Source organism: Danio rerio, chromosome 22, assembly GCF_049306965.1.
Source record: "Danio rerio strain Tuebingen ecotype United States chromosome 22, GRCz12tu, whole genome shotgun sequence".
NCBI classification, from domain to species: Eukaryota; Metazoa; Chordata; class Actinopteri; order Cypriniformes; family Danionidae; genus Danio; species Danio rerio.
The window spans coordinates 5,355,941-5,381,593 of NC_133197.1; the positions used below are offsets into that span (position 1 = coordinate 5,355,941).

At 37.2% G+C, this 25,653-nt stretch overlaps 3 protein-coding genes across 4 annotated transcripts; 2 read left to right on the forward strand and 1 right to left on the reverse strand.

Annotated features, from left to right (window-relative positions):
- Nucleotides 1–626: 626 nt before the first annotated feature.
- Nucleotides 627–8,753, forward strand: loxl5a (lysyl oxidase-like 5a). 2 transcript variants are annotated; one of them, NM_001437533.1, is made up of 7 exons: nucleotides 627–1,470; nucleotides 2,748–2,856; nucleotides 2,952–3,089; nucleotides 5,894–6,050; nucleotides 6,137–6,232; nucleotides 6,537–6,652; nucleotides 6,740–7,908. In NM_001437533.1, the coding sequence occupies exons 1-7, from the start codon at nucleotides 627–629 to the stop codon at nucleotides 6,744–6,746; spliced, it is 1,467 nt and encodes a 488-aa protein (NP_001424462.1). In that variant the 3' UTR covers nucleotides 6,747–7,908. The 2 variants fall into 2 exon arrangements, with proteins under 2 accessions (NP_001424462.1, XP_073792771.1); XM_073936670.1 differs by having other exon boundaries at nucleotides 1,443–1,682; nucleotides 6,740–8,753.
- A 3,575-nt stretch (nucleotides 8,754–12,328) lies between these two features.
- Nucleotides 12,329–22,615, forward strand: mydgf (myeloid-derived growth factor). The gene is made up of 6 exons (NM_001002480.2): nucleotides 12,329–12,569; nucleotides 13,492–13,542; nucleotides 17,250–17,311; nucleotides 17,441–17,522; nucleotides 18,106–18,178; nucleotides 21,648–22,615. The coding sequence occupies exons 1-6, from the start codon at nucleotides 12,423–12,425 to the stop codon at nucleotides 21,725–21,727; spliced, it is 495 nt and encodes a 164-aa protein (NP_001002480.1). The 5' UTR covers nucleotides 12,329–12,422; the 3' UTR covers nucleotides 21,728–22,615.
- LOC101884287 (uncharacterized) lies at nucleotides 17,642–25,334 on the reverse strand. The gene is made up of 4 exons (XM_068216399.1): nucleotides 24,191–25,334; nucleotides 23,204–23,668; nucleotides 22,123–22,202; nucleotides 17,642–18,139 (listed from the first exon to the last, which is right to left on the reverse strand). The coding sequence occupies exons 1-2, from the start codon at nucleotides 25,088–25,090 to the stop codon at nucleotides 23,270–23,272; spliced, it is 1,299 nt and encodes a 432-aa protein (XP_068072500.1). The 5' UTR covers nucleotides 25,091–25,334; the 3' UTR covers nucleotides 17,642–18,139; nucleotides 22,123–22,202; nucleotides 23,204–23,269.
- Nucleotides 25,335–25,653: the final 319 nt, after the last annotated feature.

The following is a 25,653-nucleotide window of genomic DNA, read 5'->3' on the forward strand; positions in this document are numbered from 1 at the left end:
AGTAGCAAGCACTTAAAGCACTAAAAAAAGTAAAAGTTTAGTTCTTACTCCCCCTAGAGGTAAATCCAATGATTTACAATGAAAGAAATACTAAAAAAGCTTATAAGCTAGTTTATAAACCTAAATCAGTTTCTTTAAATGACATTTGAAAACATTAATAAAATTAATACTTTAAAATATATTTATGTATTTAAATGTAATTTATTATTAATGTACATGGTTCGATTAATGTTTAAAAACAAGAGTAAAACCATTCCAAATTTGTGTATTTATACAAAATTATTTGTTGTTTTATTGAAGGCTATTTTTAAACAATTTTAAATAAACATTTAATTTCTGTCTGTTAATTAGTCCATTTAAAGGTGACATCTATTTTTATTGAAATGAGTGAAGCGTCACTCCTGGTCTTCCATGTGTATGTGGACAAAAGCTCTTTTAAAATGGCAGCATGTATATTTTTCGTAAAACTTCCGAGAGGAAAAAGTGGGGAATGTCCGGAGAGAGAAACGCCTTATTGTACCGCCTTCATCTGGACTTGGGCTCTTATTTATAAAAGCTTTGGGAATTAAAACATTGCACATTCTTATGCCAAACCTGCTAGAAAGTACTCAGATTATAATTTTAAGATGACTAAATATTCATTTATTTTCTGCTTATCCATACATTTATGTGTTCTGGTGTTTTTAAATACTGCACAGAACCATGGAGCCTGGCAACACAAGGTTAAGTGGGAAACTAATGGGCAGGTTTACAGTTTACTGAGCGCCAGCTCTCAGTATCATGCACCTGCTTCTGGAAAACAACATGCAAGATTCTTACTGAGGAGGCAGATTATACCAAGTTTCACAGGCAGGATTTTCATGGGACAATTTGCCAAAACAAGGATGCACACAGCTGGGCATGTGGTGCGTTCAAGCCCTGTGCCAGGCCACATTGGTTTGAATGCAAAACACATGATCTCAGGCCACATCAGGAATAATAATCAGTTGCCTTTGCATGCAAAAAAAGTTGCTTTTTCTTCAGATGAAACTCTGCGCACCCAGACCTGGCCTTATAGGACATCACCAACTGGAACAACTACACATGGACCAGTAAAAAATTCAGAGATCTCAAGGGCACCAAAACAACATAAGATTACCAGCCAACCAGTAGCAAAACAACCATCACCAGCTACCGGAAAACCACCCACTCCTGAGGAGAAACAGCATGCTAAACCTCAACCTATTAGTAATGCTACTAATAAATCTAAACTTTCCCCAAGTTTAGATGCACCTTCAGCATCTGGTAATGTCAGGAATGTTAGAAATCCTCTTGTCCAAGTTGAAGCACGAGGAGGTGAGAGTATGATTGATGATGAACCAACGAATCATCAAGCAAACAGAAACTCTTTCTATAATCTGCTCCCGTATGGGAATACCAACAGATCTCCTCAGAGAGAAACAGGTCATGGTACAAGATATTTCCTTAATGGTAAGGAAAATTTTTCTGTGTACTGATACACAATACTTTTCTGTGTTATTATAAATAACGTTTAGAGCACTCGACTTTAAAGTTTGCTCGTTTTTAATGTAGTTTTAAAGGTTATTTCTGACTCAATCGTAGCGTTTGTGTTATTTTGGCGCCCACTGTTGGCCAAATATCCAACACACCACAGGGATCTCCTCAGACGGAAACAAGTCATGGTATAAGATATTTCCTTAATGGTAAAACAAAAAAATGTGCTTTTTCGTTCTGTCTACGAATTGTAAATATTGTTTAACGCGCTCAACCGTTTTAAATTAGTCGAGTTTTGGTCAAGTAGACTCGTTTGTGGGGGGTTTTGGCGCCCACTGATGGCTAAATATTAGCTACAACTTAAAATGAGGGTTTTGACTTCATTTGTGATGTATATAGAGTAATATAAATGCCATGTTTGGTGTGTATGATTGGTGAGGAATCATCTTAAAGTAAACTATTTCTAGAACATGATTCCCTATGAAAATGTGAGCATATCTCCCCAGGGTGAGTGTAATTTTGCCAAGTAGGATGTGATCCTGGAATAGCATCTATGTTTGTTGAGCCTGGAACATTCCTGTTTGTAAATGTAATCCGTACCGTATCCTTAACCCTAACTGTAATTTATTTTTTTTTAAAAATCAGAGAGAAATAATAGTTGGATAACTATGTAGGAAACCATAATCCTAACTGTAAGGTTAACCCTAACATAAACTGTAAATGTATTCCTTAAAACTGATTGGCTGATTGGAATGTTGTTCCAGGATCAACATAGATGTTAATCCTGTTAATCTTGTCCTACTTGGTAAACTCGCACCAACCATCACCCCAGAGAGCAACAGGTCATTCTAGGTATTTCCATAAGGCCAAGACAGCATTTATGCCTTTTTATTCAGTGTACCGATTGTAAATAACAAGCCTTGTGCTTGTACAGGTTAAGCATATTTGTACTGCATGTATAACTATAATAAACAGATGACAGTAGTTGCCTTGGCTTCAGATGAAAAGTCGATATTTTACAGCTTGATTTCGCAAGTGTTTTTACAGTCATTTAAAGACAAATTGAGAGATCAACCTTATTTATAGACTATACCATAGACAGTAATTAATATGAAATAGTTGTGATTATATCTGGGTTCTAAATTGAATTTTCCATGATGTGATTTATTTGTATACAGTATTTTTATGTGAGTTGTGTTGTAACCATTCTTAAGTAATATAATAATTGTATTAGTTATAATAATCTTTTCTAGGACTGCCTGATCTCATTCCTGATCCATACTATATCCAAGCAGCATCTTACATCCAAAGAGTGCAGATGTACACATTAAGATGTGCCGCAGAGGAGAACTGCCTTTCCAGGTAGTACTAACTCTATTTGGCAACCAAACTAAAAAAGCAGCAAAAATGTGAGACCTTTTGACCATTATAAATTGGTATTTTCCTTTTCCCTCTAGTTCAGCGTACAGCTCGAGTGTGAGGGACCTTGATTACAGAGTGCTCCTCCGATTTCCTCAGAGAGTCAAAAATCAAGGCACAGCAGATTTTCTCCCTGTGAAACCACATTATGATTGGGAATGGCACAGCTGCCACCAGTAGGTCTATCACAGTTTTACGTTGTACAACATTCACCAATATTATCTCTACATGACATTTTAGCAGACAGTTTTATTCAAAGATTCTTCTAAATGAGAATTATTCATGGCTCAGGGTAGCCTTCTGGTGCCACAATGCAAGGTAAATACACTGTAGAGAGTGCCATGAAGTGCCATGGGATTTTTATTGACCACAGAGAGTCAGGACCTCGGTTTAACATCTCATCCGAAAGACGGCGCCCACTGACAGTGTAGTGTCCCCTTCATTAGGACTCATTAGGACTCACACAGACCACAGGTTGAGCGCCCCCTGCTTGCCTCACTAACACCACTTCCAACAGCAACCTAGTGTTCCCTAGTGGTCTCCCATCCAGGTACTGACCAGGCTCAGCCCTGCTTAGCTTCAGTGAGTAACCGGTCTTGGGCTGCAGGGTGACAAAATGTTTCACTTGGATAAACATACAAAGTTTGAAAATGCGAGTCAACTCAATTTAAAGAGATTCTTTGTTTCAACTTAAGATGTTGAATTTCAATTAAATGTATTGTGAAACTGAACATCTTAAGTTGAAACAAAGAATCTCTCTAAAATTTTTAAGGCAGCTGGTGAACTTCAGTTTCTAAGTTTTACCAACTGAAATGTTTTACAGTGTACTAATTTAAAAACAAATTGAGTTTAATGCGTTTTAACTTGATCAATATTGTTTGTATATTTAATCTGTAATTTTGGGGGGTTGGGTTGAGGTGTTTATAGGGTTCACTTACAGCTTTCTTGTTAAAGTACTCGACAAATGGATTCCATGTTACATAGAAATTCTCGGTTTTATTTTTAAGGGAAAGTCCGAACTTCTCAAGTTTATCAACGTAGTAGTTTATCAATGTCTTTATCAATGTAGAGCAGCGGGGAGGGTCTTTTTGTTTCCAGATCAGTAATATCAATCAATTTTCCGAAAGTGTTATATATCTGATCACTGTATGTTGATTTTTAGATTCTATTTCAGTGATGCCCAAACCAGGGCCTGCTGGCCAAAGTTGGCCCATGGTAACCTTTGATTTTGCCCGCCATCGCATCTGAGAAGAGAGGCGAAATGAAGGGGATAGTTTAGAGATTGTCATTTCAAATCTAAATGTAACTTTTTTTGTTTGTTTTATTGTTAAACGCTACCTGAAGTAAAATTTTGAATTAAATGGTGTCAATTAATGAGATTTAGTGTAAACGTACATACGATCACCAAAAGACTTTGGTGAGCAAATCAATGCAAATTCTGCTTGACTAGTGTATTCAGCATTGAACTCCACTGTGTTATAAATGTGACTGTTTATGTTTTTGTTGCATTAAGTTATTATTTTAAATGTTTAAAATGTTATACTGCATTGATTAATTTTAGGATCTAAAGTAATGTTTTCAATTGATTTTTAAATAATTAAAAAATAAAAATACCCAAATAAACTTAGTTTCAAATATGGTTTGATATTTACCTTCAGCCCATGGCTCTCATTGATATTTGGTTTTTGGCCCTTTATATGAAAAAGTTCAATATAAGTTCAACTGACTCCAAAAACAGCTAAAATAAGCACAGTGCATATTAGTTTTCCCACCACTTCTGCTAATAACTGAAAAAATGAAATCCAATAAATATCAATGCTGGAGTAATTTGTATTTTTAGGGGATTTATGGTTCTAAATCATATTCATGCATAAGTTATAATCCATTGCCTGCATTTTCCAAGAGACTTAAAATAAAATTATATAAATACCTGAAATTTATTTTTTGTAACATTGGGTTATCAAAGAATGTGTATTCTGTACAGAGGTTTTATTTTTTAATTATTTATTTTTTATTTTGTAATTTATTTATTTTATTTACTTATTTGTTTTTATTTATTTATTTTCTTCTTTTCGCTGTTAGATAGATGTAATTTCAACTTGTGTAGAGGGTATGGGTGGTAATTATATTTGTTTAAATTTCTTTTTAAAATTACTTTGTTATATCTGTAAAAGTTTAATAAACAAATAAAAAAAGAAAATCTGAAATATTTTTTAACACACTAAAAGTTAGTTTTTTAATTCGTTTGATTATTTAAGACTGTGGTTAAGAAAAAAAACACACAATAAAATGTTTATTAATTCATTTATTTATTGGGGATATGAATCAAACATTTGCTTTCAGTTTTATATACATTTGTTTATGTTTAAATGCCAAAACCATAACTAATTTCCAAACCTTTCTGATTGAAACAAACATATTTTTCTGTTACAAATGATCAAACCCATCAAAGGGTTGAATGCAAAACCGCAAACAACTTTCCCAGTTCTTTATAGGGGACAAAAAAATGTTATTTTTAAGATTGAAATGTTTTTCACATTAAGTAAATATTGATTATTTCACTGAACATTTTCCCAAAAGATTTTTATGAAACCCAGTATGGTCCTCATAAAACAAAAACGCCTTTTAGAAAAATTATTTGTAAGATTATCAAAAAAAAAAAAAATTTATACAATTAAGACAATACTCTGATTAAGAGTCTAGCATGTAAACAGCAATTTTTGATTAAAGTTGACAAAATAAAAATGAAACCCAAATTACATGAAATGTGGATATCGTCGTAATACAATGACGTTAAACGAATTATGTGCTGTAACATGTAAAACGGGATCGTAAAAAGGAACATTCAAAAAGCAACTCATGTCAATGCCTTAATCATATTATTGTGTTTTTCAGATTAAGGCCACTTATTTGACGTAAATGTAGTCAATGTGAATATTTTACTACATTGCTATGTTGTATTTTTGTTTTATTCTTGAAGGCATTATCACAGCATGGATGCCTTCAGCAATTATGACCTTCTGGACGCTGCTACGGGCAGAAAAGTGGCTGAGGGTCATAAAGCCAGTTTCTGTCTGGAAGACACCAGCTGTGATCCAGGAGTGAGGAGAAGATACGCCTGCACAGCTCACACACAGGTCAAGAGAAAACACTTACTCGTTTCAATACAAAATATCTAGTTTTATCCACAATAAAGCTGATTTAAAACTCTTTCTCGGAGCAGGGATTGGGCCCTGGTTGCTACGACACCTACCATGCTAACATCGACTGCCAATGGATTGATATAACAGATGTTTCTCTTGGAGATTATATTCTGAAGGCGAGTTTAGAGGATATAATTTCACTATTTAGTGACACGAAAAAGCTGTACAAAAGCACGCACATCCCTCTTAACTGGGTGTTCAGCCAAAAAATGCCAAAGGTGCAAATTAAGTTAAATTAAGTTAAAAATGATTACATTTGTCTGATGAAGAGCCGTGTGGCTCGAAATGTTACACGCTTTGTATCAGCTTTTTTAATTTAATAAATTTGTATTTTTGGAGCTTTGGTGTTGCCGCCTTTGATGAACACTCTTTGGTGACACCAAAACATCTATTAAAGTTATTATGCTCCTTAATTTACAGGTAACGGTAAACCCAGGTTTTCAAGTGCAGGAGTCAGACTTCTCCAATAACGTTGTTAGATGTGATATCCGATACACAGGATTGTACGTCCAAACAAACAACTGTAGGATCACCGGGTGAGTTTTTTTTAAGTATACGCTAAAACTGAAATCTCATTGTTATTATTATTGCAAACACATTCATGATATTTCTTTTCTCCACAGATACTGATCTAGTGTATTCATCTAAACCTCCAGTGGTGCTGCAAGCTAAAATCCTCCAAACATATTCAGAATCACATTGCGATGGATTGATTTGGCCAGATGTGTCCAATCTCAGTCCTGGAGGGCCGGAGTCTAGTTTAGTTCCAACCCCAATTAGACACACCGAACCAGCTAATCAAGCTCTTTCTAGGTATACTAACTTCCAGGCAGGTGTGTTGAAGGAAGTTAAAACTAAACTATGCAGGACCGAGTTTGGTCACGCCTGGATTAGGCATTCTTGTTATTTATTTTAAATTATACTACGTGGGTTGTTGAATGTTTGATTCTGATGGGCTGATGAACATTTCAGATAAACGAACAGCCTGAAGGGGCATTGCAGTTTCATATCCCTACGCTGAATGATTTCAGTTATTTTACATCTACAAGAGTCAAAAATCACATTAAAACACAACAGAAGGCTTTGGATGAGATGTGTAAGAACAAAGCAGCAGTTTGAAGACAAAACGCTGACAAATGTCTGAAATACTACATCTGAACAGAGGTCTACATCCATTATTTTCTGTCCATCATCAACTATTCCTTACTTATTGGTTTATGTTCTTGGCTAGCAAAGAGACTAATATTTATTAAAGCTAAGCTAACCACCTGTAGGAAACACAATTTTTCCTCTCTATATGCACCAGACACTTTTGTATAAACGCATTAAAACTAATTGTTACAAAGACATAGAATAGATATAATTTTGAAATAGTACATTATGTTGTTTTGCTGCATATTAACTGCATACGGTTGACATCTTTAACGTTTTATAATATTGATTATAATTTGCAATTTTTGTAAGGATGTGTCCACTGAAGCATTTTTTGCTCTGCAGAAATTAGAGTGATTTATTTAAAAAATTTAATAAATAAAAATTAGCTTCTTCAATGGTCAAAATGTTTAAAAATGCAGAAAACGCAGCTGTCATTTTTAAAATGCGCCACTTCTATTGACAACAACCGAAAAAACAAACAAACTAAAAATTTCTAAAATAAACTAAAATGTTCTAAAAAGCCTAAAAGCTGGCATTTGTGCAGTGCAAAAACACTTCGGTGGACACGTACCCTAAAGCTGCTTTGGAAAAATAATGAAGTGAAAAGTACTATACAAATAAACAGACTGAATTGAAGCTATAAGCACAATCAAAAAGGCTATATGATGTATAGCTTCTTATTTGTTGATCTCTTCTAACTTTTACAAATATTGTTTTTTATACTTTTAATTTTGTCCTGATTATAAAGCGTTGGAAATAAACATGTTTTAATCAAGAAAGTTTTGTTTAAAAACATACATAAAATATTTATTTCAACATAATCTCACGGCAAGTTGTATCTTTTTAAATTTGTATGATTTCGTACGATCTCATTCGTACAATTTAGTACAATTTTCTCATCCCCCAATGATGGCTTGGTTTAGGGGTTGGTTGCCATGCCTCCTTTTTAAAATCGTACATTTTTGTACAACTGAACTCTAAATTAGCCATTAAACTGAAAAAACAGTTAGGTTTCCTCGTGAGATCTGGGTAATTTATTCGTGCCACCCCCTGCGCCACCGTGACGCCCAGTGAACAATTAATTTGTGCAATTTTATCTACTGAAACAAAATGACAACTTTTGTTTTGGTAATAGCAATCCTAGCCTGATGATAGGGCTGGGCGATATTAATTAAAAAGTAATCGATATCGACATTCAGAACCAATAATCGATCAAAAATTTTTTAGGTCAATTTTTTCAGTTACTTTTCCTGCTGTTTGTGGAGTCACATGACCCCGCTCTGTTAATGCTAATTTATGCTCATCATATTATTCTGATATTATGTAAAAAGAATTTAACTACACGTCACAACAACATGTAACAAGCTATGTGATTGGTCGGTTTGGTAGTGGTGAGGAGGATAAGCGACGCGGAGAGCTGCATATTAGGCAATGTGTGTTTTAATTTCAGTTGTTCAGCGTTATTCAATAAATAATCACATTTAGTAGATAGTGTGTTTATTTCAATTATTTAAAAATGTAGTAATGCACCCTTCAAACATCTCTCACTTATAATGTGACCTCATTTACTGTACAAAACTTGTCAGTGAACTATGAAGGCAAAAACATCAATAAATAAATAATTGTTTATTGATGGTAATCGAGTTAAAATGTTCAATTAATCGTGATTTTGATTTTAGGCCAAATCACCCAGCCCTACCTGATGATGTCCGTTTGAGGGATTGAGCAAAATACAGTATGCTTAGCCACACCCTTCTAAATATTAAGAGCACAAAAATAAACCCCGCCCTCTACTAAATATTCTGTTTTAGTTGGGAACACATCATCAAACTGAAAAGTCTGCACCAACTTCTGATTCATTCTGACTTTATGACCAGGGTTCAACAATAAGGACTACCCGATGGCCCGGGGCCAGCGTGTGAGATGCTCGGTACAGTAGACAGTATCGTTACTGGCCCGATCAGGTGGCTGATGGCTTGACAGTTTAATTTGCCTGCCACTATTTTTCAATTGCGTGCAAATACAGTCTTCGAATCGAGAAACAGTTTGTGTTTTTAAGCTTTCAAATTCTACCTTCTAAATTCGAAACCTTCAAATTCTACCTGCCTCTTATCTGATTGGATTTTGTGAGCACGTTATTTTTTTCGTAACAACCAGTACAGCGACGTGACAGCAACATGGCGGCAACATCAAATGATGATGCTATAAGAAAACGTTTGTTTCTAACGTCTTGGAAGCAGACATTTACAAGGTTATGCCATAGCTAAAAAAATTATGTGATATTTTGTAGTGTGCCAACAGTTTGGCAGGTCAGCCACCTTTTGTTTTGCAATAAAATACCTGCACATTTAGTTACTTTTGTTTGCATAATGATTTTTTTCTAAAAAAATGTTTTATTTATGGCTGAAAAATAGCTATTAAATTTGTTTTTTTTGGTTGGGCCAGTGAAAATATTGGCAGGGCAAGCAAAAATCTGAACCCCATGTCCGATCGGGCCAGTAGAAAAAAATCCTTAAAAAAAATCCTCCGTTGAACCCTGATGACTCACCGGATTTTTTTTGTGCTCCATTCATTTAGTCATAAATAGTATTTACTGCTAGCGTAATAGTATTACTGCTAGCGTAATAGTATTTAGTATTTATCAGCGTAATATTATTACTTTACTGCTTTTTTTCCAGTTCATGTATTCTCCAGATCCTCTAAAGTAATTCTGGTCACGGCTTAAATAAAAATGGGTCTGCAGTGTAAAATCAACACAGTCAGACATCAGAGTCAGGAAAGTTCAGTTTGCTCAAGATCACAAACGTGCTGAGAGTGCAACAAAGTTTCGGGAAAACATTCCCTGCTGTCCAAACATTTACAATTACACAAGAAAGAGAAATTCCTGAGGCGCTGTGAACAGAAACACTGTCATATGAACACAACTCTTATGGAGAAAATGTAGAAGTATATTTTAACATCTGAGCCAAATGTGATGTGAATATTAATTCTATGTCACCGGTGTGGGGAAATTTGATTCAAATATATTTTGCATGACTCAAAATGAAGAAGAAAACTCACAAGCGAGTTACTGTAAATCATATACAAGGTACTCATTGAGGAGTGTTAGGGCTTAGGAAAAACTAACATGTGCTGATGGTGAAGGATGTTTGGAGAAGTGAAAACGAGTGTAATAAATGGAGGATTGCTTAATTACCTACTTCAGATTCGCATTGAATCATACTATTGGTCTGTAGAATATTATTAATTAGAATAATATTAATAAGAAGTGACAGAAAGGTTTCCAATTCAGATAAAAAAATAAAATAAAAAAAAACAGGCTCAGAAGTACATACTGTATATTTGTAGATTTTGCCTTGATTTTGGCTTTGTATGTTTTGCCATAATGCACTGAAAATATAATAATAACACATTACATGTTTATGCATTTTCATTCTCATTCATTTTCCTTCAGCTTAGTCCCTTTATTCATCTGAGGTTGCCACAGCAGAACCGCCAACCTATCCAGGATATGTTTTACACAACGGGTGCTCTTCCAGCTTCAACCGGGTACTGGGAAACACCCATAAACTCTCATTCACACACACTCATACAATACGGGCAATTTAGTTTATCCAATTCACCAATACCACATGTCGTTAGACTGTGGGGGAAACCGGAGCACCCGAAGGAAACCCACGTGAACACAGGGAGGACATGCAAACTCCACACAGAAATGCCAATTGATCCTGCTGGGACTTAAACCAGCGACCTTCTTGCTGTGAGGTGACGACGCAAACCACTGAGCCACCGCTTTACCCATGCATTTTCAGAATATACATATATAAAATTTTGAAACTGGCATTTCAAGCAAATTTATGGGCAGTTGCAAGTTTAAAGAGGAAAAAGTTTGTAATTTTGACTTATTATGTGTAAATCTGTGAGATAAAGTAAAGAAATATGATACATTTTAGGAAATGGTGAAATAATCGTGAATTTTTTCAATTTATTTCTAAATAGTGATGCAGGGCTTAACAATAAGGACTGCCCGGTGGCCCAGGGCCAGCGTGAGAGACGCTTGGGACAGTAGACAGGATCATTACTGGCCCGATTAGGACAGTGCTGCCTTGTCACTAACATTTAATTTGTCTGCGACTATTTGTCAATTGCGTGGATTTTAAGTTTGTGCTTTTGATTCTTTAAACATTACCTTGTCCGTGATGTCGTAAACACCATATTGCTTTCCGCTTCCTCTTATCTGATTTGATGTTTTGAGCATGCAATTTTTATCCATAACCTGGTAACAACCAGTACAGAGAAGGCTAAAAGAAAATGTCAGTTTCTAATGTCTTGGAAGCAGACATTTACATGTGAACAACGCGACAAAAAAAAAAAAAAAAAGTGATGTTTTGCACAGTTTGCCGTCAGTTTGACAAGTCAGCCCATCTTTTGTTAAATAATTTCCAGCTGTAATAAAATACCTCCACATTTTCCATACTACTCTTTTTGTTTGCATAACACTTTAATTATTTTTTTTTTTAGTATTAAAATTGTAGATTCACAGACTTTATTTTTGACACATTATTTAAAATATAGCTGTTAACTTCCCTTTTTTTTTTTTTTGGTGGGGCCAGTGAAAATTTTGGCAGGGCAAGTAAAAATCTGAACCACTGGCCCAATCAGACCAGTACAAAAAATCCTGAGCGTTGAACCCTGTGATGTAGGGAAAGTAGTATAATATAGTCAAAATTGCTAAAATATTAGTCAAATATTGTTCGATAAACTTTTGTTTTACCTTTTAAATTCTACAGCAGAAGCAGACTTGCGTATGTTTTAATGTACACAACCGTAAGTGACTGAATACTTTAATAAATTTTCAAGACTAGACAGTTTTTGATAGGTGTCAATTTTTTAACCCCCCTGGCATGTTTTGTGTATTAATCTTTAAGAATTAAAAGTAGCACAGATATTATGTATACAGTTGAAGCTATATTTGTTTTGGCTAATGAAAAAAAGAAAATGTAGAAGTGAGTTGTTGTTCTACTCCAGTCCACTAGATGCCTTAACATTTCAAACTCCAGAACTGCCCCATCCTATGAAGAACATACAGGAACAGTACAGGCACCTTTTTCATTCACTACATAAACGCAGATCTCCTGTCTGTAAAGCATCATGGCATTTATTGTGCACATGAAATGGTTTGTGAATCTTCTGCTGCTGTTTGTTGTGCTTTGTGAACTGTGTTCTGCTGAAAGGACCAAAACACTGGACTTCGATGTCAAACCTGGAGGAGTTGTGCAGACTTTCTCTGCAAAACTTGTAAGTAGCTGTTTGATATTTTAATGGAGTAGCACTTGTTTACTTCTAACAACACCGTATGTTTATTATGATTACAAAAATGCATTATTTGCGTATACTCGATTCTATGTGTCCGCACTCGCATTTCATCTCTCATTTTTACTCGTTATTGAATTTTAAAGCATATTAATGCCACCACCGTGTTTCATATTTAACATTTATATTAATTTAAGTTCATATTAACCTCTTTTCGTAATGAATGGATGATATGTTTGAAAAACCGCGACGTGTAGAAAGGAAATCCTCAAATCCACCCGTCAGCTTCTCATTGGACTATTGTAGAGATTCATTGTGCCCTCTAGCGGCTAGAGTTAACTTTTTTTAGTGAATGTTTTAGTGTAAAATCACAAATTATTTCATTATTTACTCACCCTTCATGTGGCTCCAACCCCGCGCAAGCCTTTGTGATTGTGAAATTTTAACGGATCTTCGCGCGCTTTTAAGGTGGATGGACGTTAGCTTCCGAAAAGGACGGTAAAAATAACCACAAAAAGCACCATACATATAATAAGTACACTATTAAAGTCTTGTGAATCAATTCTGTAGATTTATGTAACTGACAAACTAATTTTAAGCTCAGTTAAATCTCATATTCAAGCTTATTGTGACAGCGTGACGCCACTGTTAGCATCGCTCTTTTATAAGCGTGATTGACGTCTCGACGTGCCAGATTTGCATTTTTTTTTCAAAGTCGTTTTCATATTTTATATATTTATTTAGACTGGAGTTATGGTTACAATGTCTATTTTTGTAATGGTCCCCCCCAGCATGGAGTCATTCATTTAAAGTTCAGTCTGACAAATTAGCATATTTCGTGGGAGGAAGCCTGGCATTGTGAACCTGTTTATCTGTTTACAATAAACGTTTCTATTTCTTGTTTTAGAAGAAGTATAAATGCACCTTCACATATGCATGCCAAGGAGGAACCAATGAGGTAAGACAATTTATAAATATTTAGATATTTAATACTTTTAAAGAAATAAATACCCTGCACCAGAAAAGCCTATGATTTAATTTTGTAGCAATATGTGCTATTACTTAATACATTAAGTTGTTAAAGATATTTCTTATAAATGCATTTTGTTTAAAGCACACTAATACATGATGGTTAACAGGGTGTGAATTATACATTGACGATTGGGGGGTTTATTGGCTATGTTCGGTTACTATGCCTTAAGTTATATTTAATTCAACTACATTCAAAACTACATTTAATTCAAATTTATTAATCAAAATTTTGTTTGCAGTGTTTTGAGGGATATTGAGTGGTTCTCTTTGACATTTGTGATGTTAAATAAATGACAGGTTTGCATTCCTGCACCTATTAATGGCTGACCATGAAAGACTGCACATATATTTTATTTTACTGTTTAACTTCCATGTGCGAGCAAGTGTGTATTAAAATACAAATGACGCATCTAGTTTTACAGACACCTACAGTACAAACCCTTATTTTACAAGAAACACTTACGCCAAGGGTGTACAAACTCGGCCCTGGAGGGCGGTGTCCTGAAGAGTTTATCACCAACTTGCTTCAACACACCTGCCAGGAAGATTCGTCTCACACAATCATGTGATAAGTTTTCGCAGGTCAGAGTTCACCAAGCTTGAACTTTCCAACGCAGCGAAACTTGTCGCACGACCTTGCGTTTCCGGTCTGACGCATTTGCATGCGTATGAATGAAAGTCTATGGGGAGAAAAGTCCAGTGTCTAAATGTATGGGCCCTTAGATAATATTAGCGCAAACATGCATTCACAATGGTATGAATCATAATAGGAGTGGTCAAATGTATATTTAAGTTATCTATTATTTTAATTAGTAATGTTATTTAGGATAGCTGGAAGGGCATCCGCTCCCTAAAACATATGCTGGATAAGTTAGCGGTTCATTATGCTGTGGCGACCCCTGATTAGTAAATTAACTAAGCCGAAAAGAAAATGAATGAATATTATTTAAGATAATATTTCAAACTATTTCTTAACTACTGATGTGCAGACCACCCATACATCTTGTTTTGATTTTCTTCAGGGGGGATCAAACCCTCTTGTAATTCACACCCTGGTGGTTAATTAATTTAGTTATTAGATATTTTTATTCACAATTTTTTTAATCTCTTGTGTTGAGATATTTCCGATAGTATTGTAAGGTAATTCAGAATGGCTGAAAATCTCCCTTACGAAAATTAACAGTGTCTTTTATAGTAATAGAAGTCTAGTAACCACGTGTCCTGTCGTTTTGATTACCATTTGTATATCTGCAGTTAAACTACAAATACTATGGTTAAACTATGGTTACCAAGCTTTACCTACAAAAAAAATAAGTTTATTTGTAGTAAAGCCATGGTTCATTTGTTAGATTACGACATTCCACTTTTTGCCTCTAAAAGCAGAGGAATTATAGCAATTGTGCGTTAATTATGTTGTAAAACATACTCATTTGACATAATTGTACTTTATAATGCTTACTTATTAAAAAAAATGATATGATCTATTTAATATTTATTACCAATGTTGCCATTAATATAGCCAATGCTGCTGATGAGGGTTGGGGTCGATAGACGATGCTGAGCTGGCATCGCAATCCTCCACCCCACCCCCGTTGCAGCAGCAACTCGCTTGTAAAAACACACACATTAGCTGCATCCCAAATCGCATACTTATGTACTATTCTACGCCATTTTGTAGTATAAATAGTGTAAGTAGTGTGTTCACACTGAAAACTCTAAAAATATTAAGTGCACTTTAATTACCCGGATGATGCACTCATTCAGCTGGTAAAATGAAGTGTGTAATGATGGACACTTCACGCACTCAACGACCGCAGATTTGCTTACGTAGTGGAAGGGGCGGAGCTATCAGACGCACATGTTGAATAACTTTATTTATTTTGGATGGTGAAAGCAAAATTCTCCTACGAGAGTGATTATAGCGCCTTCAATACTCACGGCAGGTATTATCTGATAATTCGGTCGGTTATTTCACTGATTTGGCTACCGTCAATTGTTATCAGGGAAACGGTTTGAATTTCCGCTTAGTAAAAACACATTAGTGTGCCATTTGGGACGCCACTACATACATATACTATCCTGTTGAGTGTGTAAGTGCATAAGTACATAGTGCATGAATGCATAGTGTATAGTGTGCCATTTGGGACGCAGCTTTTGGCCCCGTTTGCACTAAAACGTATTTATTTTAAAATGGTATTTTAGAACGAAAACGATCTACATCAACACTGGCGTTTCATCTAGCATTTCTAAACAGCTCTCCTTCAACACTATAACGCTGAAAACGCACATCACGTGACCACAGACAGGCATGCACTGCAGCAAATGTGCACGTCTGAGCTCCAGCAGTCAGCGGGTGCTTTGAGCACAAAACCCCCGAGAGCAGTGCACGTCTGACAGTTTATCAAGGATGTACCGCTGGATCGCGTCTCACTATAGTTGTTAAACGTAATATTTAATTAATCTTGTCTCTATCTCACGACTCTTCGGTCTTTTGAATGCCATCGTTCATCGCAATGTTTCACATTAGACATCGTACAATGCCAAATTGGTCGACATCGTCCATCCCTACTGCTGATATGGCATTAAAAGTAGGGGTGTCACGATTTCGATTTTTAATCGAAATCGATCGAAATTTATGATCAATTTCGATTATCGAATCAAAAAATAGAATCGTTGATGCTGCCACGCCCCCATGTCACGTCAGCTTGGCTTGCCAAGCGGGAAAAAAACAGGCTTGTTGAAGTGCTTGTTAAACGGCAGACGCAGGAGACCCGTCGACAGAGCTTAAACCCTCTCCTCTTTCAATGAAGTCGCCGGTGTGGAAGCATTTTGGATTTCCAGTGAGTTATGTTGATAACGTTCGTGTTGTCGACAAAAAAACACAGTTTTGCAAGCTCTGCTATGTACGTATTACGTACGGTTCGTCCGATAGACAACACCGGCATCGCGATCCTCCGCCTGCCCCCGTTGCAAATCCGCTCGCGAAAAGTTCACACTCAGGCCCTGTTTACACTGTCTTTGTTTTTAAATGGCATTTTAGAACGACAAAGATTTGACATCCACAGTGGCGTGTAGCATTTCTGAGCAGCCCTCCTTCCTCTCTACCTCTGAAAATGCACATCACGTGACCACACAGACACAGACGCAGCCTTGCGCTCGAGACAGCTGGTCCAGGCAGTCAGAGGACTGCTTCAATCTTTCACTCACTTGTACTTAGTCATTTTAGCGAACACCTCAGATACTGTTGGCTGGTTCCTGTTGGTTGTGCGTCTTTTTTACCGACGCCATTATAATGACACAGATCACTGCCTATTCACGAGTCCCGCAGAAAAAGTGATTGACAGGTGGTAATTATGTGTGTATCTTGCCTTCATTCATGTACTGTATGATTTGTTTATGGGTAAAACAAAGACCATGCAGGTCAGGTAGTTTAAACGGTAGGCTACAAATAATTAATTGGTCATTAATTAATCAATTATTCATAATTGAAAATCGAATCGTGCCTTTGGAATCGAAAATGTAATCGAATCGAGGACTTGGAGGATCGTGACACCCTTAATTAAAAGGTAAATAAATATAATTGTACCAAAGATCAGGCTTAAATGCGAACCCTTTCTGCTTTTTTTCTTCCAGCAATGGCAAATGAGTGTCGGACTAAGTGACGATGAGCAAATGTTTTCCTGTTCAGTATGGAGGTAACTTATACACTCTAATCAATGAGTGATGCTGAAAATGTGTGGTTTGTGAATTGCATTTTCAAAACATCGGCTTGTAATGCAAGATGAAACGCTATTGATTTCTCTCCTGTCATTTCTTCATGATAGGCCCCAAGGGAAGTCCTACTTGTTTTTTACGCAGTTCAAAGCCGAGATAAAAGGAGCCAAGATCGAGTACGCCACCGCATATGTAAGTATATTAACTTCAGCTCTCCTTCATGACCTGACAGCACATCATCGGAGTAAAAAATATGATCCAATATGAAGAAATGTGCTTTTAATGCGCTGACACATTTCATCAAGCATGAATATTGAAAAGATAGCTGTTTTATTTGTGTGTGTGGAAAAAATGAACAGGTTTTTTTTTTTCTTGAAGAGCTTCTTTAAAATTTACCGTCAGTCGTGACATTGACATTTGCCGCAGATCAAATCCTTAATTCAGATTCCTAACGCTCGTCGCTCTCGGATCAAAAGCCGTCAGCTCCTTTTATTTTTTGTACAGGTGTTGCATATCAGTACTTTATGAAAACGTCTTCATCTTCAGATTGCATTGAATTTCTCGGTTGCAGGATGGTGACGGTGACGTCCTGGTGGCCTTGTCCCCCGGTGTAAATAAGAAAAAGTTCAAAAGCACGTATGAAACGCGCGCGCCGTTCGCTCATGTCTCCTTTTGTTATTCTTAGTCAGGATCTCTTTGTTATTCAGCCCACTCCTCCAGGCTTTCTCTGTTAATGTCTTGTGTCGCTCATCCTCTCTATTTCTTTTCTTCTCAGTCCCAGACGGCCGTGGGTGGACAGAGGGATGTTGCTTTGAAAGAAGAAGAGTACATAGTGTCAGAGTCTGCAGGTGAGCATGCGTATATGCTATTCCAAAACCTAGAGTCAATTTTAAGGCCATTTTATTAGAGATCACACGGTATTCATGTTTCATAACGCGATTATGGTGACCAAAATTATAAGGGCTATCATTATTACAGTTTTGTTAAAATGAGCTAAAAATGTCTTACAAAACACACATATTCCCACAAGTTTTTTTACATCTGGAGATGAACTAATAACACAATTATTCATTCATTTTCTTGTCGGCTTAGTCCCTTTATTAATCCTGGGTCGCCACAGCGGAATGAACCGCCAACTTATCTAGCAAGTTTTTACGCAGCGAATGCCCTTCCAGCCACAACCCATCTCTGGGAAACATCCACACACTCATTCACACACACACTCATACACTACGGACAATTTAGCCTACCCAATTCCCCTGTACCGCATGTCTTTGGACTGTGGAGCACCCTGAGGAAACCCACACAAAGGCAGGGAGAACATGCAAACTCCACACAGAAACGCCAACTGAGCCAAGGTTCGAACCAGCGACCTTCTTGCTGTGAGGCGACAGCACTACCTACTGCGCCACTGCCTCGCCTTAATACAATTATTTGTGGAACAAACATTAACATGTATCACTGAGTTATGGATAGGCCCACACGGAATCTGCGCGCGCAGAATTTCGCAGTTTTTCTGCAGATTTTCCGCAGAATTCCGCAGATTTTTAGCCCATCGTAATTCTGTTTATTTACTAGAGTAAATGTGTAAATTTGAATTTATTCAGTTTTTATTCAGTAATTTATAACTTTTTATTTAATATATTAAGGTTTTAGTTATGATACTCCGCTTTATACTCCCAAAATAATTCAGCAGAAATCCACAGATTTTTACCAAAATTCTTCACAGAAATAGCAAAAAACGCCCGCAGATTCCGTCTGGCCCTGGTTATGGATTTGTTTACTTATGTTAGTATAATTTAATGTACATAGTTTTTTTGTGTGTGTGTTTGTGTGTCTTTTAATCTGTTAAAATGAAAATCTTGTAATTTGTTAAACCTGTATTTGGGAAAACTACCACACAGGGATCCACGTTTACATTTTTTGTCTGTCTCTATAAACATGCATTTTAATTGCAGCCTTAAGCAATGTTGTAGGGTTTACCATGAGTCTTCAAAATTTAGATAATCGCTGCGTCCGAAACCGCATTCTTCCATATTATATAGTATGCTAAAATCAGTATGTGAGCTGAGTAGTATGTCCGAATTCATGGAATTCGAAAAACAGTATGCGAGAAGTACCGGGATGACTTACTACTTCCGGCGAGATTCTAAAGTGCGCATCCCATGCATGCTGTGCTATCCCATGATGCCCCGTGAGCGAATTCATGAATGGGAGTAAAGCGACGCAAATTATGCAGGTACGTCACGTGACTGTCAAAATGGCGGATGGAGTACGTCCGAATTCCATTCATACTTTTCACATTCATACTGTATAGAACACACTTTTCTAACGGCCGAGTAGTACGTTTGAATTCAATTGCAGTACCTACTGAGTAGTAGGCGGTTTCGGACGCAGCCAACCACTCGCTTTCATGATAGTGACATTTTTTAATGGTAATACTAATCATCAGGAAATTTTCCATGGTTTACTTTTAAACCAGTAATTATGACAACACCACATCTTAGGCCAGTCACGATATCTTTTTATCGTTGTAGGATATATTGCACCAAATATCATTGTAATAAATGATATTATTGTCAATTCAAGACTATGACAATATAGCATCTTAATACAAGCAGCACACCATTTTCAAAGAACTCATAATTATAGAAATTTAATAAATAGACATTGGAATAGGAATGTGAAAAAACTTAATAAAGAGAAAAAAGTGCAAGGTAACAACTAAAAAAGTTAAATTCATTTTTGGCTTAGTACTATAGTACATTAGATGAAATACTATAGTGTTTTTACCACCCTGTCACTCACACCTCCAATACTGTGCGTTCACACTGAAAGTGGTGAGAGCGTCAAAGTTCGCTCTGGCCGCCCTGGCAACAATGCTGTCTGCATTCAGCTCCGGCGGGAGAGCATCAAAATTTGCTTCATTGTTCTTGTTTTTAAAGGAGCCGTTGCAGCATATCATATCAGTTACATCCCCACATAAAACAAGCTTTCAAGCGTGAAGATGTTGCACACTTATTATCAAATTCTTTTAACTAAGGAAAATTTTAATTGCTCCACCTAATTAACCAATGTGTCCATATGTCTGCAGCAATACTCGTATTGTAATTGTCGTATAAGATTCACACTTTTTTTTAAGAAAAAAAAAAAAATAAAAAATATATATATATATATATATATATATATATATATATATATATATATATATAGCACATCAGTAACTCGGCAGTAAATTTTTTAATGTATGTTCCTGTAAGAAAATATTGCAAATAATTGGAAATCCGGCGACCGCAATAATCAAACACTTGGGAAAACTGTGATCGGAACCAAAGTTCTTAGTGACTGTGTTCTCTGTACTCCTCTCAAGCGATGCACTTCTACATTCCGATTGCTTGCTGCCGAACTGCGTCATAGCTCATTACCATAAAGTTGACTTGATTTCAACTGTTCTCGCTGCTTCTTGTCGCCGGCTCCCATTAAAAATGAATGACTTCCGGCTACTTTGACGCTCTCGCCGCTTTTGGTGTGAACGTGCAGTTAGAGATGCGCAATTGTAATCAGCCAAATTGTATATGTATTACAAATTGATATATAAGATTGTTTCAGCACATTTCTAAGCTTATAGTTTTAAAAACTTATTTCTAATAACTGTATATTTTATCTTTGCCATGATGACAGTAAATAATATTTGACTAGATATTTTTCAAGACACTTCTATACAGCTTAAAGTGACATTTAAAGGCTTGACTAGGTTAATAAGGTGAACTAGGCAGGTTAGATTAATTAGGCAAGTTCTTGTATAACGATGGTTTGTTCTGTAGACTATTGAAAACAAAAATTAGCTTAAAGGGGCTAATAATTTTGTCTTAAAAATGTTTTTAAAAAAATTAATACCTGGTTTTATTCTAGCCGAAATAAAACAAATAAGACTTTCTCCGGAAGAAAAAATATTATCAGACATACTGTGAAAACTTCATTGGTCTGTTAAAAAGAAAAAAAGAAAATAAAAATCAAAAGGGGGCTAATAATTCTGACTTCAACTGTGTGTGTGTGTGTGTGTGTATATATATATATATATATATATATATACAGTATATTGCATCACCAAAAATAATTGGCGTCTTGTTGATGTGTTATAAGTGGATATATTGAAAGAAAATTGTAAAGATGCTGTGACCACTTACATGTAAAATCAATAAAAATGTAATCACAAAAATAATTAGTCGGTATATTGATTACAGGCCTAAGTACAGGACTAGAAAAGTCTATAAATATGATGATTCTAATCGAGCACCTCTTCATTCTGTCTTTCAGTGACACAAAGAGATGGAAAATTCCATTCGGAGCTTTCTAAGCTCACTGTCATTGGTCGAATACGGCATGATGAACTCTGATTGGCCGATTCGAAGGACGTTGGTTATTTAACAGCTTTGGACACAATTATCTGCTCACGGTCACAAGTCAAGCGAAGGAAATCACAGCACTGGACGTTCTGAAAAATGAATTTACTGTGATAGAAAAGATTTCTTACAGATGCCAGTGGCCAAAGGTTGGAGTGATCATCTTAGAGAGGTAGACGAAAAGTCTGTTATTGGATATTATAAGGGGTAAAACAAATTGTACATGCACATTTTTTTCATATTTGTAAGGTGTTATGAAGGCTTCTTTATATTCAGTGCAGAACAGCAGATTGATTTCTGTTCTTGTCAGAATTTATGGGTTTTCTAGGGTTACAGTCTGACTTTGATTCATACCTGCAAAGCTGATTATCAAGAGTGCTCATACTTACTTTCTTAGGCTGGTGTAAAGGCACGCTTGTAGACAATTCCCACTAAATCTTTGGGGTGTGTCAGAATCCTTTGAGTATTTCTGTGGTGGAGGAAAAAACATCAAGATGGTTACTACAGTTCCTTTTGTCTCCCAGTCATGCTTTATTCTGATAACCGATGTATCGGAATTTGAATAAATCTGTTATCAGAACAATTTGACTTCTGGCCTTACTATTTGCTGACTTTGTATACCTAATATTTTTGCGTAAAGTAAGTGAATTGTGTCTGTTTGAAAGCAACAACCTCTGAGGGCTGTTTTTTTTGCACTCTTAAGGGTGCAAAATGTGTGTAATTCTGCTGCATAAAATTAAAACAAGCTACAAATTTGCTGATTCTGTTCAAGATTTGTCCAGTCAGCTCTTTGAAAGGCTTGTCGGTATCCCAACTGTGAATAAAAGAGCCTGCAATGCAATTCACAAGCTATTAAAGAAATTAATGTCTTGAGAACCAAAAGCATGATGTTTTTATTTGATTTTATAGATTCTATACTTTAAAAACTAAATGCAAAGCATGCCAGAGAATGTTTTGTGCGGTACTACAGCTTGAAATGAGCCTTGCAGCACACTTGAGGGAGACATTATTCTGTAAAAGTGCCTAGTTTCTTTCAGTACCTGTTGAAAAATGCTTCCGTTTGAATGCCATGCGTTATCGCATTGTGTAAACTAAAATAGGATGTGTATCTGAGAACATCATATTGGTGAGGCAAGACTTAAACTAGAGTTAGGAAAGCAATAAAAAAATAATCCTTTAGCAGATGGGGCATGCTGGGAGATCAGGGGAATTGGAATTGTGATTGCTTCCCACTCCAGATGTCATCTAAGGCTAGAAATAATCTCCCGCTACCTTGACGTACAGTACATCTAAGAAGTGGTCCCCAGTCAACCATGCCACTCTGTAGATTTATTAGTACATGACGTTTTTGTCATGTCCTCTTTATAGACCTAAAGAGTAAAGGTATTACACGGTTCAACAGTGACCTGAGAGACTTTCCGGACAATAAATTTCTGCTGGTTTATTGGATCAGATGAAGAACAAACTTACCAGATCGGTGCCTCTAACAGAGTATGCCACGTAAATACTCCACTTTTTTTTTACCCTGATGTCTCCTCAAACAATTGTCGAGAGCAGTCTTCGTCTAAAGGGGTAGGGGGGCGTCTTCTGACTTTTATCTTTAGCTTTTGGATTCACTCTTCCCGTGCTGGCATAGGGGTACGGAGGAGGCTTTTGGCTCCTGCGCTTTGAATTGATTCCTGATGTTTGAGAAGGGAGCATCTCCTGAGTTGAGTCCAATTTCGGGTCGACCTCACGCAGCCCTTGATCTCTGACGGGATATGCTGGTGGTGCCCTAGATGGAGTTGGTTTTTTGAGGGCTGGTTCATCGTGGACTCCTTGAGAGGACGCCACTTTGATGTCCATCCTTCCTGAGGGGCTCCTTCTGAAAGTATCCCCAGGTTCCTCTTGTCCTATATCAATGTCAGATGTCAACAGGTCTATTTTCTGGACTACCTGAATTCCGGAGGGAGACAAAGCATATTAAATGCACCAAGGAATGCAGACTGCTATTCATATCTCAAGTTTCTACAGATTTCACACAAGAGTGCTCACAGCTTGGTTTACAAGATTATGAAAATGTGATTGAAATCTGAAAGCGGCACTTTCTTCTGCCCAGTCTGAGGGAACTATAAACCACGGTCCAACGTTCCTCTTTGACGTTGAATACATTTGCTAAATGGAGCAGATCAGACCAATCCTTTCTGCATTAAAGTTTCACCATCCCCTCGCCGAAGTGAAATTGCCCAATGTGCAATAAATTCAAAGGTCTCTACAAACAGAATTCATTATTGATATGAAGGTAAATTTGAAAACTCAAAACTCATGGTCCATGAGTTATCTTAAGTACGACCATTAAAAGTATCGGGCAATTGATGGATGGGGTTTATCTAAACAGATCATTTAAATGCTGTCCTTTGTTGAACTCATCATTGAGAAACATCTGCAAACACCCCCATGTGATAAATAAATCTTTACCTCCTTCATTTCCAGATGTATCTCTTTCAGCCCATGTAGAACTTCCTCAAGATTCACAACAACTCTTTGGATCTGGTCCCGAATGGTTCTTTCTGAATGTTTTGAGCTCAAACTCGCTCCTTCTTGTCTGCTGAAATCCCCTGCTTGACACTTACGGTGGTTAGTATGATTGACATCTTTGGTAGACAGCATAACTTCCTGCACCAGACTAGATCCGTTCAAGTCTTGCATTACTACACGTCCCAGGCATCTACTTAAAGTTCCCTGTCCATTAAAAGTGCAAAGTTCTGAATCCTCACTAAAGGTCGAAATGTGAGTGTCACTTGTGTCCATCCAGTCTGATGCATGTTGCTGCGTAAGCAGAGCCCCTTGCACAGAGGCTGATTGTTGGTCTGCCCCACAAACAGGCACGCCACAGTTTCCATGACCTCTGAACTGTGTTGGCGCGTCCAGAGCACACTTCCTCAAGAAGGGGTGTGTCTCGGTTTGGTGCCGGTGGACCACAAAGCTGCATTCTCTCAAGCTGTAGTTCACAGAGACGCTGTTATGTTGCAGCCCCTTCCCAGGAGGCCGGCTCCACCGCACTCTGGTTAAATTTGTCTGACAAATCTGTCCAGTTACAGCAAGCTGCGCATGACCCCCCTGAATGTCTACGTGTTCCTTGGATGCGTATCCATTAAGGGGGGAATTCTCCTGCTTTGGTCCACAGGTGTTCCTTACATGATCCCCACTCCCAAAATAGGCAAGGAGGTCAGCTTCAGGTTTTTGTAATCCGTTATGTAGTTGGGATGATTTGATGGATTGCTCCACAATCCCTTTTGTCTCGGAGAACATTCTGCGGCCCAAGAAGGGGACTCTCGAGAGTAGGTGTCCCTTCTTCAAGTGGCCCGGCCTTGTCATTACCGGGAGATGTTTTTCTCATCTGTTCTGCGTTCAAACTTTCTCTTGCATGCTTCTTCACTTCGACCCCCACCTTCTGGTATCTTGCTTCCTCCTGCTGATGTGATCCCGGTGTGTTTTCTTTCTCTGGACTCTTACCCTTCTTTCCCCCACACCTCTCTTCTCTCCTGGTGTCCTCTTGTTTGGCGACGGGCCTCGGTTTTCCACCCGCTCCCTTAAACTCCCTGTATTTCTATTCTCCACTGGCTGTTGCTCGCTTCCTGCCTTCGACTCCCTCCCCGTCCCCTCTCTCTCTTTCTCTCTCTCTCTCTGTCTTTCGCTTGCTTACTCGCACTGCGCTGCCTCCCTTTCTGGTTCATTCTTCCTCCCACTCCCTCTTACGGCTTTTCCTCTCTCCCTCTCTTGATCTCGTTTACCTACTTTCAGGAAACTCGTCTTTACCTCAATCAGCAAGCGGGGACTTGATGGGGGGTTTAATCCGGTGCTGATGCTGTGCCCCTCCATATATATATGTTCTCAGCCTCGGGACTGATCTGATTACTCCTGTTCTGCCTGAGTACGCT